This window comes from Piliocolobus tephrosceles, chromosome 6 (genome assembly GCF_002776525.5).
Source record: "Piliocolobus tephrosceles isolate RC106 chromosome 6, ASM277652v3, whole genome shotgun sequence".
Classification (NCBI taxonomy): Eukaryota; Metazoa; Chordata; class Mammalia; order Primates; family Cercopithecidae; genus Piliocolobus; species Piliocolobus tephrosceles.
Window position 1 is genome coordinate 94,312,962 of NC_045439.1, and position 17,085 is coordinate 94,330,046.

Below are 17,085 nucleotides of genomic sequence, written 5' to 3' on the forward strand. Positions count from 1 at the left end.
AGAGAGAGGAATCAAATAGACGCAATAAAAAATGATAAAGGGGATATCACCACCGACCCCACATAAATAAAAACTACCATCAGAGAATACTATAAACACCTCTACACAAATCAACTAGAAAATCTAGAAGAAATGGATAATTTCCTGGACACTTACACTCACCCAAGACTAAACCAGGAAGAAGTTGAATCCCTGAATAGACCAATAGCAGGCTCCGAAATTGAGGCAACAATTAATAGCCTACCCACCAAAAAAAGTCCAGGACCAGATGGATTCACAGCTGAATTCTACCAGAGGTACAAGGAGGAGCTGGTACCATTCCTTCTCAAACTATTCCAATCAATAGAAAAAGAGGGAATCCTCCCTAACTCATTTTATGAGGCCAACATCATCCTGATGCCAAAGCCTGGCAGAGACACAACAAAAAAAGAGAATTTTAGACCAATATCCCTGATGAACATCGATGCAAAAATCCTCAATAAAATACTGGCAAAACGGATTCAGCAGCACATCAAAAAGCTTATCCACCATGATCAAGTGGGCTTCATCCCTGGGATGCAAGGCTGGTTCAACATTCTCAAATCAATAAACGTAATCCAGCATATAAACAGAACCAAAGACAAGAACCACATGATTATCTCAATAGATGCAGAAAAGTCTTTTGACAAAATTCAACAGCCCTTCATGCTAAAAACGCTCAATAAATTCGGTACTGATGGAACGTACCTCAAAATAATAAGAGCTATTTATGACAAACCCACAGCTAATATCATACTGAATGGGCAAAAACTGGAAAAATTCCCTTTGAAAACTGGCACAAGACAGGGATGCCCTCTCTCACCACTCCTATTCAACATAGTGTTGGAAGTTCTGGCTAGGGCAATCAGGCAAGAGAAAGAAATCAAGGGTATTCAGTTAGGAAAAGAAGAAGTCAAATTGTCCCTGTTTGCAGATGACATGATTGTATATTTAGAAAACCCCATCGTCTCAGCCCAAAATCTCCTTAAGCTGATAAGCAACTTCAGCAGAGTCTCAGGATACAAAATTAATGTGCAAAAATTACAAGCATTCTTATACACCAGTAACAGACAAGCAGAGAGCCAAATCAGGAATGAACTTCCATTCACAATTGCTTCAAAGAGAATAAAATACCTAGGAATCCAACTTACAAGGGATGTAAAGGACCTCTTCAAGGAGAACTACAAACCACTGCTCAGTGAAATCAAAGAGGACACAAACAAATGGAAGAACATACCATGCTCATGGATAGGAAGAATCAATATCGTGAAAATGGCCATACTGCCCAAGGTTATTTATAGATTCAATGCCATCCCCATCAAGCTACCAATGAGTTTCTTCACAGAATTGGAAAAAACTGCTTTAAAGTTCATATGGAACCAAAAAAGAGCCCACATTGCCAAGACAATCCTAAGTCAAAAGGACAAAGCTGGAGGCGTCACGCTACCTGACTTCAAACTATACTACAAGGCTACAGTAACCAAAATAGCATGGTACTGGTACCAAAACAGAGATATAGACCAATGGAACAGAACAGAGTCCTCAGAAATAATACCACACATCTACAGCCATCTGATCTTTGACAAACCTGACAGAAACAAGAAATGGGGAAAGGATTCCCTATTTAATAAATGGTGCTGGGAAAATTGGCTAGCCATAAGTAGAAAGCTGAAACTGGATCCTTTCCTTACTCCTTATACGAAGATTAATTCAAGATGGATTAGAGACTTAAATGTTAGACCTAATACCATAAAAACCCTAGAAGAAAACCTAGGTAGTACCATTCAGGACATAGGCATGGGCAAGGACTTCATGTCTAAAACACCAAAAGCAACGGCAGCAAAAGCCAAAATTGACAAATGGGATCTCATTAAACTAAAGAGCTTCTGCACAGCAAAAGAAACTACCATCAGAGTGAACAGGCAACCTACAGAATGGGAGAAAATTTTTGCAATCTACTCATCTGACAAAGGGCTAATACCCAGAATCTACAAAGAACTCAAACAAATATGCAAGAAAAAAAAAAACAACCCCATCAAAAAGTGGGGAAAGGATATGAACAGACATTTCTCAAAAGAAGACATTCATACAGCCAACAGACACATGAAAAAATGCTCATCATCACTTGCCATCAGAGAAATGCAAATCAAAACCACAATGAGATACCATCTCACACCAGTTAGAATGGCAATCATTAAAAAATCAGGAAACAACAGGTGTTGGAGAGGATGTGGAGAAATAGGAACACTTTTACACTGTTGGTGGGATTGTAAACTAGTTCAACCATTATGGAAAACAGTATGGTAATTCCTCAAGGATCTAGAACTAGATGTACCATATGACCCAGCCATCCCACTACTGGGTATATACCCAAAGGATCATAAATTATTCTACTACAAAGACACATGCACACGTATGTTTATTGCGGCACTATTCACAATAGCAAAGACTTGGAAACAACCCAAATGTCCATCTGTAATAGACTGGATTAAGAAAATGTGGCACATATATACCATGGAATACTATGCAGCCATAAAAAAGGATGAGTTTGCGTCCTTTGTAGGGACATGGATACAGCTGGAAACCATCATTCTTAGCAAACTATCACAAGAAGAGAAAACCAAACACCGCATGTTCTCATTCATAGGTGGGAACTGAACAATGAGATCACTTAGACTCGGGAAGGGGAACATCACACACTGGGCCTATCATGGGGAGGGGGGAGGGGGGAGCGATTGCATTGGGGAGTTATACATGATATAAATGATGAATTGATGGGTGCTGATGAGTTGATGGGTGCAGCACACCAACATGGCACAAGTATACATATGTAACAAACCTGCACGTTATGCACATGTACCCTAGAACTTAAAGTATAATTAAAAAAAAAAAAAGAAAAAGGAAAGTTGTAGATATCGAAAAAAAAACAACCCATTTTACTTTTAACAGGGCACTTTCACTACACTTATATCACAATGCTGCCTGGATAACATTTTAAAGAACTGTTTATTACAAATGAGGGGAAATGCCAGCTAACGTCAAGGGAGTTGAACAGTTTTCAGTTTTCCTTGCCAATCTAAACCACCAGTGCCAGTTAGGACTACTCAGTCAGGAGTGCAGAGCAGGAACCCAAGCGTGTTGTGATGTCAAAAACAGTAATTATTTTATATCATGGGTTTTGAATCACTGATATTCTATTTTTGTTGTTTTTTATTGATATACCAGAAATAGTGGTATTTTTTAAATGTTCACGTTCTGCATGACCTGTTCTTAATACTTTATACTTTCCTCTTTTTTAGGGTGGTCTTCATTTATTTCCCCAGAAGTGTAGATGAGGTGACTTTTTATAGAACTTACATCTTTAAATGCTCTCAATCGTTGGAGTGTTTTTTGACGTTCTTGGTTGATCCATTCTTTTTTCTTTTGCTCCTCTTCTTTTATCTTGTCTCTTTTCTATATTTAAACAAATGTATATTTCTAAATTGCTCAACACTACAGAAAATGTCTCAACAAAGAAAGAGGCTGTACCCCAACATCACCACCCCAAAGCTGCGCCCAGGCTGCAGGCCTGGAGGCAAATGGCTGACAGCTGCAGGTCCAGGGCAGCGCAATTCCAGTTTCCACAAGTCTAGGCCTACATGTCACGCTACACAAACACAGAACATTTTCCTTCGGAGGAGACTCACCATCTGAATACTGTGATGCTGACGAGAGTATCTTATGCTTTCTTCAGCCTGTTGCAATCTGAGCCGATGATTTTCTTTGCACTGATCCTGGTAGAATAATACAAATCACCTACATGGTTTTTAATATTACCCTGGTATAGCATAAAAGGTTAAAAGAAAAAAGCACTGCCTTTGGGCTATAATGTAAGGCATTCATTAATATTAGTTCTGGTGCGGCCCAATGGTACTGTCTCCTCCACAGTTTATGATGAGGGTTGCCTGGCTGCTTATGTAAATAATTTGTTCCCAGCAGAGTGCTTTAAGAGATGAAAAATAATCCACCAACCCGTGAGAGGACATAGAGGGAGCCCCCACTCTTAAATGGGATGTGTCCCAACAATGTTTTAATGTGATTGTTTTAAACACATTTCCCCATAACATTATAAAAACTAATTACATTTCCAAGCATACCTACAAAAGCAGGGCAACCTACAAATACCTGAAAAATTATAACTGTGTTTCACTTGTGCTTAACCACTCACTATACCAATATATAATAGGCTATATGTACATAAGATCCTTAATCTATGTAAAAAATAATACAGTAATACTCACAGATAATACTAACACTTATTGAGTAGGTTTTAGCCTCAATGCCAAGTACTTTTCGTGCCTTATGATACTTTATCCTCGCATGAAATTTGTATTATTATCACTATTGTCTTTTTTTTTTTTTTTTTTGAGACTGAGTTTCGCTCTTGTTGCCCAGGCTGGAGTGCAATGGCGCGATCTGAGCTCACTGCAACCTCTGCCTCTCAGGTAGCAATTCTCCTGCCTCAGCCTCCCAAGTAGCTGGGATTACGGGTGCTGTGCCGGCCTATCATCCTCTTTTAAAAGATGAGAAAACTGTAAGCTCAAAAGAGATTTAAGTAATTTGCCTAAGGTCACGTGGCTACCTAAGTGGCCAAGCTGTGATCTGAACCCAAGTTGAGAGCTCACCTCAACTACCATTCTATTAACCGAGTGCTTTCCAAATTCCAACATTTCCAGAATCTGTGGAAAGAGCTCCTCTAAATGGGGTGGGGGAGTGATTATATCTTTAGAGTGAAGGTTACTGCTCCAAGTCTGGATAAGAGAAGGCACAGGAGCATTTTATATATATATACATATAACACTGCCAAGGAGGTGGAGGCATCTCTTCATCCACAGCACCATGGAAGTGCCCAAGGAGACTCCTGGGTTCATGGGTTTTCTGAAATGTGGAGCAAAGGGCAAATGCCTGTATATCTTCAAATCCTCTGAATAACAGTTCCTAAATCCAGAAGTACAATTCTTAAACACGAACATACAAAGAATATACTCTTCTAACAAAGTTTTTTATTTTTATTTTTTATTAGAGACAGGGTCTTGTTCTATCACCCCGGCTGAAGTGCAGTGGTACAATCATAGCTCACTGAAGCCTCGACCTCCTGGCCTCAAGCGATCTTCCTGCTTCAGCCTCTTGAGTAGCTGGGACTACAGGTGCGCCCCATAGAGATGAGGTCTCACTGTATTGTCCCTGGTCTCGAACTTCTGGTCTTAAGTGATTCTCCCACCTCAGCCTCCCAAAGTGCTGGGATTACAGGCATGAACCATGGCACCTAGACAAGTTTTTTTTAAGTATTTGTATTTAGATGGAAGAGTAATTAACATTTTTGTAAGCTACAAAAGTCACAATTTTCATGTTTTCTTAATTCTAATAAGAATAGTAGGCTGGGCACAGTGGCTCACGCCTGTAATCCCAGAACTTTGGGAGGCTGAGGCAGGTGGATTGCTTGAGGTCAGGAATTCAAGACCAGTCTGACCAACATGGTGAAACCCCATCTCTACTAAAAATAAAAAATTAGCCGAATGTGGCCGGGCACTGTGGCTCACGCCTGTAATCCCAGCACTTTGGGAGGCCGAGGCAGGTGGCTCACCTGAAGTCAGGAGTTCAAGACCAGCCTGGCCAACATGGTGAAACCCCATCTCTATTAAAAATACAAAAATTAGCCAGGTGTGGTGACGTGCGCCTGTAATCCTAGCTACTCTAGGGCTGAGGCAGGAGAATCGCTCGAACTCTGGAGACGGAGGTTGCAGTGAGCCGAGATCACGCCACTGCACTCCAGCCTGGTGACAGAGCGAGATTCCATCACAAAAAAAAAAAAAAAAAAAAGCCGGATGTGGTGACAGGTGCCTGTAATCCCAGCTACATGGGAGGCTGAGGCAGGAGACTCGCTTGAACCTGGGAGGCGGAGGTTGCAGCGAGCCGAGATCGCGCCACTGCACTTCAGACTGGGAGACAGAGCGAGACTCCGTCCGTCTCAAAAAAAAAAAAAAAGGAGAAAAGTATAGTAAATATGAGTAAATACATATAAAAGTCTGTATAAAAATGATATATAGAAGCTTCCTTTTCTGCCGGAAAAAATTAAATTTCTTAGTGTTATCTTTTTATGTATTCATGGATTTTTAAAAATTAAGAAAAAATCACCAAATATAAGGTCTGAGGTGAGCTGAATATTATCTGTAATTGTTTTGTGTACTCAATAATTTACAGTAAAATATATTTAGAATTGTTACAGTTGGTTATTAGAAATAGAGTTTCTACCTATTGTGGTTTTTAAAGTACCTGTGGTCCAGGGGCGGTGGCTCACACCTGTAATCCCAGCACTTTGGGAGGCCAAGGTGGGTGGATCACTTGAGGTCAGGAGTTCAAGACCAGCCTAGCCAACATGGCAAAACCCCGTCTCTACAAAATACACAAAAATTAGCTGGGCGTGGTGGCACGTGCCTGTAAACCCAGCTACCTGGCAGGCTAAGGCACGAGAATTGCTTGAACCTAGGAGGCAGAAGTTGCAATGAGCCAACATCATGCCTCTGCACTCCAGCCTGGCTGACAGAGCAAGACTGTCTCAAAAAAATAAAAATAAAGTGTCTGTGTATGCAATGGGCGTTCAACAAATAGTTGTTGAATGAATAAATTAAAACCTTGAGATTTGCTAAATGCTTAAATCCTAAAAGAAAAAAAAAATATTTTTAAGAAAAACATTTAAAAGCATTTTAACTATAGCCATGGATAAGTACATAAGTACATAAGCCATGGATAAGTACGGAAAAGTAATCACTGTGTTGGTAAAAACCTTATTTCAGTACCTCTTTATCCTTCATACAAGAATAAATTTCTGGAAGAGAAAATAAAAGAAAGCTGCTCTGAGCGTATCTACCTTTCTACTCCGGAGAGAGGCTCTTTTGGCACAGATCCTGCCCCGTTTAGACTCCAGCTGCTGGCACTGCCTTCTGAGTTCTTTCACTTCCAAATTCTTATCATCCTGCAGCCCCACGACACAGTCAATGACTTTAAGTTCCTCTGGACTTTCACATGGATCGTAATAGACAACTTCATTCTGTTTCTCTAAAAATGTATTAATGATTGTTTAAAACACATTTTATTATTTTTAAAAATGCATTGCATTTTTTTAAATGTAAGGAAAATAAAGATCACTTGTAATCTCATCACTGAGAACTATTAACATATATAAAAAATATACGTGTGTATATACATGACTACATATATGTGTGTATATACATGTAAGTAGTGGATGCATGTACATATACATGTATATATAGATATATACACAAGCACACATACATACACATACTACTTACATAGCTACACATATCAATGGAGTTCTAAAAGAACATTTTCCATGGGATGGAAATAAATTTTTAGGCCAGGTACCGTGGCTCACGCCTGTAATCCTAGCCCTTTGGGAGGCCAAGGCAGGCGGAACACCTGAGGTCAGGAGTTCAAGACCAGCCTGATCCACATGGCAAAACCCTGTCTCTACTAAAAATACAAAAATTAGTTGGGCACAGTGGTGTGTGCCTATAATCCTAGCTAGCTGGGAGGCTGAGGCAGGGGAACAGCATGAACCTGGGAGGCAGAGGTTGCAGCGAGCCGAGATCATGCCACTGCACTCTAGCCTGGGCAACAGAGCAAGACTCCATCTCCAAAAATTTAAAAAAAGGCCGGGCGCGGTGGCTCAAGCCTGTAATCCCAGCACTTTGGGAGGCCGAGACGGGCAGATGATGAGGTCAGGAGATCGAGACCATCCTGGCTAACATGGTGAAACCCCGTCTCTACTAAAATACAAAAAACTAGCCGGGTGAGGTAGTGGGTGCCTGTAGTCCCAGCTACTCGGGAGGCTGAGGCAGGAGAATGGCATGAACCCGGGAGGCGGAGCTTGCAGTGAGCTGAGATCTGGCCACTGCACTCCAGCCCGGGCGACAGAGCAAGACTCCGTCTCAAAAAAAAAATTAAAAAAAATTTTTTTAAAGATAAATTTTAATGGCAGCATAGTATTCTCTAAGCAATCCATGTTGTTAGGCTGTTCCAATGTTCCATTATTATTCATTTCACTGCGATGAACATCTCTGTATAAATCTTTGTGTACACTTTTTATCACTTCCTTAGCAGATAAAAGGATCTTGATACCCACTGCCAAATTGCACTCCAGAAAGGCAACTTATATTCTACCAGCAATATATTATTAAGATGCCTTAGTCATATTTAATCTTGATTACATATCGATTTTTTTAAAGTCACGCTTACTGTAACAAATTCAAACCCTCCAGAAGTACATAAAATAAATAGTGAAATTTTCTTGCTCCTTCCCCAAACCTTCTGAGTCATTCTCAGAGGAAAAACATTATGAACAATTTGGCATGCATCCTTCCAGATTAACTTCTTTTTTAATGTAATTTTTTCCCTAAATATGTAAAATGCTTATAACCTGAAACTACTGCAAAAAATTGTGAATACTCAGGATTAAACTAAAAGTTCAGGATCTATGTGAAGAACTTTATTAAACTTGGAGGAAATTTAGGAAAAAAGATTTAAATAAATGGAGAGAGACATACCATGTTCTTGGGTAGGAAGATTCAAAATTGCAAAGACCACTATTCTCCCCAAAGTAATCTCTAATTTTAAGCAAAATCACAATCAAAATTCCAACGAGTTTTTGTTTTGAACTTGATTCTAAATTTCATCTGGAAGAATAAAGGAGTGAAAACAGTCAGAAAACTTGTGGAGAAGTAATGCGGGGTTAACTTGCCTTATCAGACCCTAAAATGTGCTTCCAAGGTACAGTCATGGGAACAGTATGGAGCCAGCAGCAGAGCCACTCACAAACCAATGGAGGAGAACAACTCAGAAACAGACCAAAGTCAATCTAATGTTTAGCTTGAGAAATGTTAAACATTTAGGGAAAATGTTTTTAAAATCAGTGATTGGGACTGCTTAACAATTTGAGGGAAAGGTTCAGTTCCTACCACAATCAAAATAAATTCCACCTGGACTAAAGAATTAAATGTTTTAAAAAGCCACATCATAAACATACGAAAAGAAGACATAAGTATATACTGACATAATTTTGGGATAGGAGAATATTGCCAGACAAAATACTAAAAGCAGAAGCCATAGGGGAAAAAAATTGATAAATGTGACTTCATAAAAATTAAATATTTCTGAAAGGCAAGAAAATGCAAATGACAAGGAGAGATTATTTGTAACATATGACAGAAAATAGAGGATATTATTCTTAATGTGGAAAGGAAATATTCCAAAGAAAAATGGACAAAGACTATGAAGAGGCATTTCATAAAATAGGTACAAATGGCTCATAAACATATAAAATTTTGTTCAATATTCACTCATAATAAATGAAAACTGGAAGACTGTCATTTCCTCTGTCAAGTAAACAAAAATGCAAAAGAATGGCATGAGTCTGGGAAACATACACACTCATATTCTGCTGATGGGAGCATCTTTTTTCTTTTCTCTTTTTTTTTTTTGGGACAGAGTCTTACTTTGTTGCCCAGACTGGAGTGCAGTGGTGCCATCTCGGCTCACTGCAATCTCCATCTCCCAGGTTCAAGCGATTCTCCTATCTCAGCCTCCCAGGTAGCTGGGATTAAAGGCGTCCACCATCACACCCAGCTAATTTTTGTATTTTTAGTAGAGACAGGGTTTCACCACGTTGGCCAAGCTGGTCTTGAACTCCTGACCTCAAGTGATTTGCCCCCTCAGCCTCCCAAAGTGCTGAGATTACAGGCGTGAGCCACCGCACCCAGCCTGGGAGCATCATTTTAAATGTACAACCTATCTAGAGGGCCATTATGTAGTATGAAATTTAGAAATCAGAAAATAATACAGAGGTGAGGAAAAATGTATCTCAGATGATTATTGTATTGTTATGTATCAAAATGTAAAATATACATTGCCCTTGACTCAATAATTCCATCCTTAAAAATTTATTCCAAGGAAATAATCTGTCCTATACTCAAAGATATGGGTAAAGGAAAGTTCACTACACTACTGTTCAAAACAGCTGAAATTTGGAAATCATGGTATATCCATAAAATGGAATACTATGCAGCCATTAAAATGTTGATACTTTTATTATTCACTGAAATAGAAAGACAGTTATTATGTATTAAATGAAGAAGACTATTATGCATTGTATGCCTGTGTCAAAATATCTCATGTAACCCATAAATATATATATCTAGTATGCACCCATAAAAACTAAAAATTTTTTTTTTTTTTTTTTTTTTTTGAGACGGAGTCTTGCTCTGTCGCCCGAGCTGGAGTGCAGTGGCCAGATCTCAGCTCACTGCAAGCTCCGCCTCCCGGGTTTACGCCATTCTCCTGCCTCAGCCTCCGGAGTAGCTGGGACTACAGGCGCCCGCCACCTCGCCCAGCTAGTTTTTTGTATTTTTAGTAGAGACGGGGTTTCACCGTGTTAGCCAGGATGGTCTCGATCTCCTGACCTCGTGATCCGCCCGTCTCGGCCTCCCAAAGTGCTGGGATTACAGGCTTGAGCCACCGCGCCCGGCCAAAAAACTAAAAATTTTTTAAAAAGATGTTACTGCACTTGGTTAGTTTTGGTTAAAAATTTGTATTTTTCTATATCAGCATATTTTAAAATCTACAAAGTTAGAGAGCAAATTGTTACCACTAAGTGTCTCTCTTTTTTTTTTTTTTCCTTTTTGAGACGGAGTCTTGCTCTCTCGTCCAGGCTGGAGTGGAATGGCACAATCTTGGCTCGCTGAAACTTCTGCCTCCCAGGTTCAAGCCATTCTCCTGCCTCAGCCTCCCAAGTAGCTGGGATTACAGGCACGTGCCACCACACCAGACTTTGTATTTTTAGTGGAGACAGGGTTTAGTTATTTTTGTATTTTTAGTAGAGACGGGGTTTCACCATGTTGGCCCGACTAGTCTGAACTCCTAACCTCAAATGATCCACCCACCTCAGCCTCCCAAAGTGCTGGGATTATAGGCATGGGCCACTGTGCCCAGCCAACCACTAAGCATGTCTAGATGATGGGATTAGGGTAATAATCATTTTTCTTTCTTTGTTTTGCTATGTGTTAACAATGAATATATTATTTGAATTAAACCACTGAAGGAAAACTTTAGGAAATTTTCAGATGTTATAATTTACAAAAAGTAATTGATAATATGGTATTTCCTTAAATTTATAATTTAAACATTGTAATCTATATACTTAAATATAAATTTTACCTTTTATAAGTCTTTTAAGGGAGTCCAACTGTGTAGTAAGCAGTATTTCTTCATTTTTTAATATCTCAAATTTAACTTCATATAGTTCTAACTGAATTTCATAAAACTGTATTTCTAATTCATCTACAACATTTATATTTTTTTCTTGTTCTGGAAGATCTTCCATCTTATTTTCATAGAAAAAAGAAAAGTAAGTTAAAATAAATTAGTATATTAAAAACAAACTTTAGAAGCATTATAGCTATTTTCTATTCCTTGTTCAGCACTAAATATAAAAAAGCAAATAGGAAAGAAATACTTTCATTTCATCTAGTGATGCAAATACTTTATATCATCCTTGAAACAGAGGAAAACATTTAGGTTTTGAGAAACATAAACGGCAATGAGGTATTATTATGTATTGCATATTGGTGTCCCCCCAAATTTCGTATGTTAACACTCTAACTCCCAGTGTGATGTTATTTGGAGGTGGGTCCTTTGGAAGTAATTAAGTTCAGATTATGTCAAAAGGATAGCACCTCCGTCGTGGGATTAGTGCCCTTATTAGAAGAGAAAGACAGGGATCACCTTCTTTCTCTCTAAACATACACACAGAAGAAAGGCTATATGAGCATATGAGCACTCAGTTAAGAAGGCAGCTGTCTACCAGACAGGAAGAAGATCTTCACCGGACAGTGAATCTGCAGGCACCTTGATCTTGGACTTCCCAGCCTCCAGAACTGTGAGAAATACATGGCCATTGTTTAAGCCACCCAATCTGTGATATTTAATCTTGTTATAGCAGTCTGAACCAACTAAGACAGGTGTTTACAGTGTTTTCTGCTTTAAAGTCATAAGATCATAGGAAAAAATTTAAGTGACTATGATCCTTCAGTGAAGTATCTCTTTGATTATTTTAAAGTTCTACTGAAAACATTGCTGGACTGATTTTCAAGTACAGTACCCACTTCAATACTGAGCTCAGTGTTACTATAAAGTGAATCCTACAATATGGTATTTTGAAACATTTTAACCAAAGGAAAACTATGTCTAACCTTCCGTAGAAGATGGTGTTGGAATAAGTGAAGAAAAGCAGCTCTTTAACGATGCCTGGAAAGAAAAGTGCTATCTAAAAATAAAAGTGTGCTTTACTACATGGTCTCACTTATAAGTGGGAGCTAAGTAATGTGTATAGACAGACAGTGTGGAATAATAGACACTGGAGACTCAGAACAGTAAGAGGGTGGGAGGGGAATGAGAAATATTTAATGGGTACAATTACATTATACAGGTGATGATTATACTAAAAGCCCAAACTTCACCACACACAATATATCCATGGAACAAAACTGCACTTGTATCCTTTATTTATACAAAATTTTAAAAAAATAAGTGTATTTTTAAAACAAAGTTACATTTATCTTTGTCTTACCTTTCCCTGAATTTCAGCTCTTTTGTGATTTAAACACAACTCTTTCGCTCTCATGAGTTGCAGAGTCTCTCGAGCTAGCATTAGCTTAAGTTTTTCCAACCTGGGAATTGCTGTGGCCCAGGCAGCCTGGCCAAATCTCTTCGCATCCTGTTCCATTTCTTTCCGCATTACTGTTGGATTATAAAAATAAAATATAATTACACCTCATTAAAAAGGGAAACATTTATCACACCTCCATTCTACCAGCAGAACATCCTTTTTAAAAGAAATTGTTTTATTAATTTTATTATTATAAAAATAATACATGGCCATTGATATAAAATTTTAGGCATTCCATTTTTAAAAAGACAATAATAAGTCATGATCTCACCTAGTTGAGGCAACTGCTTCTTATATTTTGGCACACTTGCTTCCATATTGTTTCTATGTCTAGTTAGACAGACAGGCTTATATGGATAGTTTGACCAAAAAACCAGGATCATCATTCTGCTTTATTATCTTGTTGATTCTGCACAATATATCAGAAACTCTTGCCACTCATAAAAAAAATCAAGAATCATGCTTAACAGCTACATAGTTTTCTGTTTTATGAATGTACCATAACTTAACAAACTGATAGACATTGTTTCCTATTTGGTGTTTTTATCAACAATTATTTAAGACTTAAAAAAAAGTCCTTCACCCAGCCCACAAGCCCCTGCATGGTCTGACCCCTGCCTGTCTTGCCAGCATTTTCCCTCACACCACACTGTCCTACACTCTCTGTGATCCAGCCCCGCAGGTTTTCTTTAAGCTCCTACTTGCCAACTTCCCTCAAGCCAGGGGACATTTGCCAGTGCTATTCCTTCTGCCTGGAACACTCCTCACTTTTTCTTTTCTCTCATCTTCCATTTACCCTTCAGATACTGGGACAAGCACCACTACTCAGAGGCCTTCAGTGACCACCACCCTGATCAAGCCCAATTTCTCTCTCACAGACCCTCAGAGCCCCATGTCTCTCTTCTTTGTGCCATTTATTATCACTACCATTTTCCATGTGCTTCAATGAATAATTAAGATTTCTCTCCCTTCACCAGACTGTGCAATGTCTCTTAATGCTTGACACTGAATTCTCGGCACCGAGAAAACATAGTGCCTAGTGAGTAAGAAGGACTCAAATGGTATTTGAATAAAATGACAATCAATTACATGTATCTTTGTATAGCATTTTTTAAATTATCACCTGCTAATGATTTTACTGTCTCCTTAAAATAATTCACTGTGATATCCTGAATAGAGACAACAGCTTCTTCAGCCCGTCTGGTCCACTCTTCAGCTTCTTTCTCCAGGGCAACTACCCTTCTAGGACCTAGGTCATCCTCATCCAAGGACTTCTACAGACAGAAGGGAAAACTGTCTTAGTAACAGCTAATAGTTATGTAGAGCCATTAGGAAATTGAAAGGAAATTGGTCACATGGATTAACTATACTACTACTCAGTCAATTAAATTTTCATTCATTCAGCAGTCCCTTACTGCATATGAATAAGGTTCTAAGTTGAGCACCACCTGAAGACAAAAGGACACTCTGGGGCATAAAGGGAAAAAAAAACCTACTTTCACTTCACATGCCTAGAATAACTTTTTCTAGAGAGGAATGCTGTCGAATTATGCTTCTCTCTATTAATAATAATACACAATTGTTTAAATAAGTGATCTGTGTTGTCAAGCACACAGCATAGGGCCTGGAACACAGCACTTAAGTGTTAGCTGTTGTTGTTACTTCTTTTAGGGATATGTAATATAATCATCTAAAAGAAAATATCTGTATATTCATGCTTATAACGTACTGGTATTGGACTGAATGTTTGGGTCCCCCCAAAATGCATATGTTGAAGTCTAAATCTCCAGTGTGATGGTATTTGAAGATGGGGCCTTTGGGAGGTAATTAGGTCATGAGGTGGAGCCCTCAAGAATGGGATTCATGCCCTTATAAAAAGAAGAGGAGACACAGGATCTCTCTCTCTCTCTGCTCTTCACCATATGAAGACACAGCAAGACAGTCCTCTACAAATTAAGAAACTGGCCTTCACAAGACATTGGATCTGCCAGCACCTTGATCTTAGACTACCCAGCCTCCAGAACTGTGAGAAAAAAAGTTTTGTGGCCGGGCGCGGTGGCTCAAGCCTGTAATCCCAGCACTTTGGGAGGCCGAAACGGGCGGATCACGAGGTCAGGAGATCGAGACCATCCTGGCTAACCCGGTGAAACCCCGTCTCTACTAAAAAATACAAAAAACTAGCCGGGCGAGGTGGCGGGCGCCTGTGGTCCCAGCTACTCAGGAGGCTGAGGCAGGAGAACGGCGTGAACCTGGGAGGCGGAGCTTGCAGTGAGCTGAGATCCGGCCACTGCACTCCAGCCTGGGCGACAGAGCGAGACTCTGTCTCAAGAAAAAAAAAAAAAAAAAAAAACAGATAAAAAGTTTTGTTGTTTATAAGCCACTAATCTATGGTACTTTGTTATAACAGCCTGAAGTAAGACATGTGCTGCTATGTCATCCAACTTGCAATTTCTCTTCTACAAAGCATAAGAAATATGTACAAGTTAGCCAACAAGGAATTACAAATCAAAGCCATAACCAGATACCACTTCACACCCACTAGTACGGCTGTAACCAAAGAGACACACAATAACAAGTGTTGGTGATAATGTGGACAAATTGGAACCCTCATTTACTGCTTTTGGGAATATAAAATGATGCAACCACTTTGGAAAACCATCTGGCAGTCTTTCAAAAGGTTAAACATTGAGTAATCATAGGACCCAGCAATCTTACTCCTCAGTATGTACACAAGAGCAATGAAAACATATGTCTACACAGAAACTTACACACAAACATTCACAGAATTATTCATAGTAGCCAAAAAGTGGAAACAACCCAAATGTCCATCAACTGATGAATAAAATGTGATATATTCACACAATGAATATTACTCAGCAATAAAAAGAAATGAAATCCTGATATTTGCTACAACATGGATTAGCCCTGAAAACATTGAGATGAGTGAAAGGACCACATATTGAATAATGCTGTTCCTATGTCCAGAGTAGGGAAATCCACAGAGACAGAAAGTAGATTGGTGGTTGCCCAGGGATTGGAGTGACTAATGGGTACAGGGTTTCTTTTGGAGGTGAAAATGTCCTGAAATTACATAGTAATGATCATTGCACAACTTTGAATATACTAAAAATCACTGAATTATACATCTTTAATCTGTGAATGATATCTTAAAACAGCTGTACTTAAAGAAAGCAAAAATACAGGCAGGGTATGGTGGCTCACACCTGTAATCCCGGCACTTTGGGAGCCCGAGGTAGACAGATCACCTGAGGTCGGGAGTTCGAGACCAGCCTGACCAACGTGAAGAAACCCCGTCTCTGCTTAAAAAAACATAAAATTAGCTGGGCATGGTGGCACACGCCTGTAATCCCAGCTACTCGGGAGGCTGAGGCAAGAGAATCACTTGAATCCAGGAGGCAGAGGTTGAGGTAAGCCAATATTGCACTATTGCACTCCAGCCTGGGCAACAAGAGCGAAACTCTATCTCAAAAAAGAAAAAAGGAAAAATATATGCAAGAAGTAGACTCTCCAAATAATAGACTTTCAAAATAATGAACAGAACAACTTTATCCACAGGTTAGAGTGGCATGAGTTTCATCTAAATGTGATACTATTTTTATAGTACAATCATCTGGCAGGGGTCATGAGATTATATGTGGAAAGATGGCCCAGTGCAGGGGGAAGAAATCAAGAGACCTCTTAGGTGTCTTCTGATTCCCATTGTTGAGACCCAAGGCAAGCTATTTAACTCCTCTGGACTCTAGATTCGTTTGTAACAATGGAATAAGAATGCCTTTTCTGAATGGTGTCACAAGGTTGTCTGATGGCTCAATGAAGCAAGAGCAATAACAGCATTTACTAAAATTTAAGTTACTGAATTACAATCTAGGGTCCTGCTATTTAAATTTTCATCCTATTTTAAGAAATCTGCATGAGTCCTTAGAGGAAAACAAGCTGAAGCAAATAAACATCACATCAAAAACAATTCATCAGGCCGGCCTCAGTGGCTCATGCTTGTAATCCCAGCAATTTGGGAGGCTGAGACGGGTGGCTCGCTTGAGATCAGGAGTTCAAGACCAGCCTGGCCAACATGGTGAAACCCCATCTCTACTAAAAATACAAAAGAAATTAGCTGGGCATGGTGGTGCACATCTGTAATCCCAACTACTCAGGACGCTGAGGCAGAAGAGCTGCTTGAACCTAGAGGAGGCTGCAGTGAGCCAAGATCATGCCACTGCACTCCAGCCTGGCTGACAAAGGGAGACCCTGTCTCAAAAAAAAAAAAAAAA

At 39.3% G+C, this 17,085-nt stretch overlaps 1 protein-coding gene across 1 annotated transcript in view; it reads right to left on the reverse strand.

Annotated features, from left to right (window-relative positions):
- WHAMM (WASP homolog associated with actin, golgi membranes and microtubules) overlaps nucleotides 1–17,085 on the reverse strand; it is a 31,595-nt gene that overhangs the window by 10,435 nt on the left and 4,075 nt on the right. The window contains exons 3-8 of the mRNA XM_023194292.2: nucleotides 13,920–14,070; nucleotides 12,698–12,867; nucleotides 11,287–11,452; nucleotides 6,926–7,113; nucleotides 3,705–3,791; nucleotides 3,376–3,471 (exon numbers count right to left, since the gene is read on the reverse strand). Coding sequence (XP_023050060.1) covers nucleotides 3,376–3,471; nucleotides 3,705–3,791; nucleotides 6,926–7,113; nucleotides 11,287–11,452; nucleotides 12,698–12,867; nucleotides 13,920–14,070 — 858 coding nt within the window. The remainder of the gene's footprint in view (nucleotides 1–3,375; nucleotides 3,472–3,704; nucleotides 3,792–6,925; nucleotides 7,114–11,286; nucleotides 11,453–12,697; nucleotides 12,868–13,919; nucleotides 14,071–17,085) is intronic.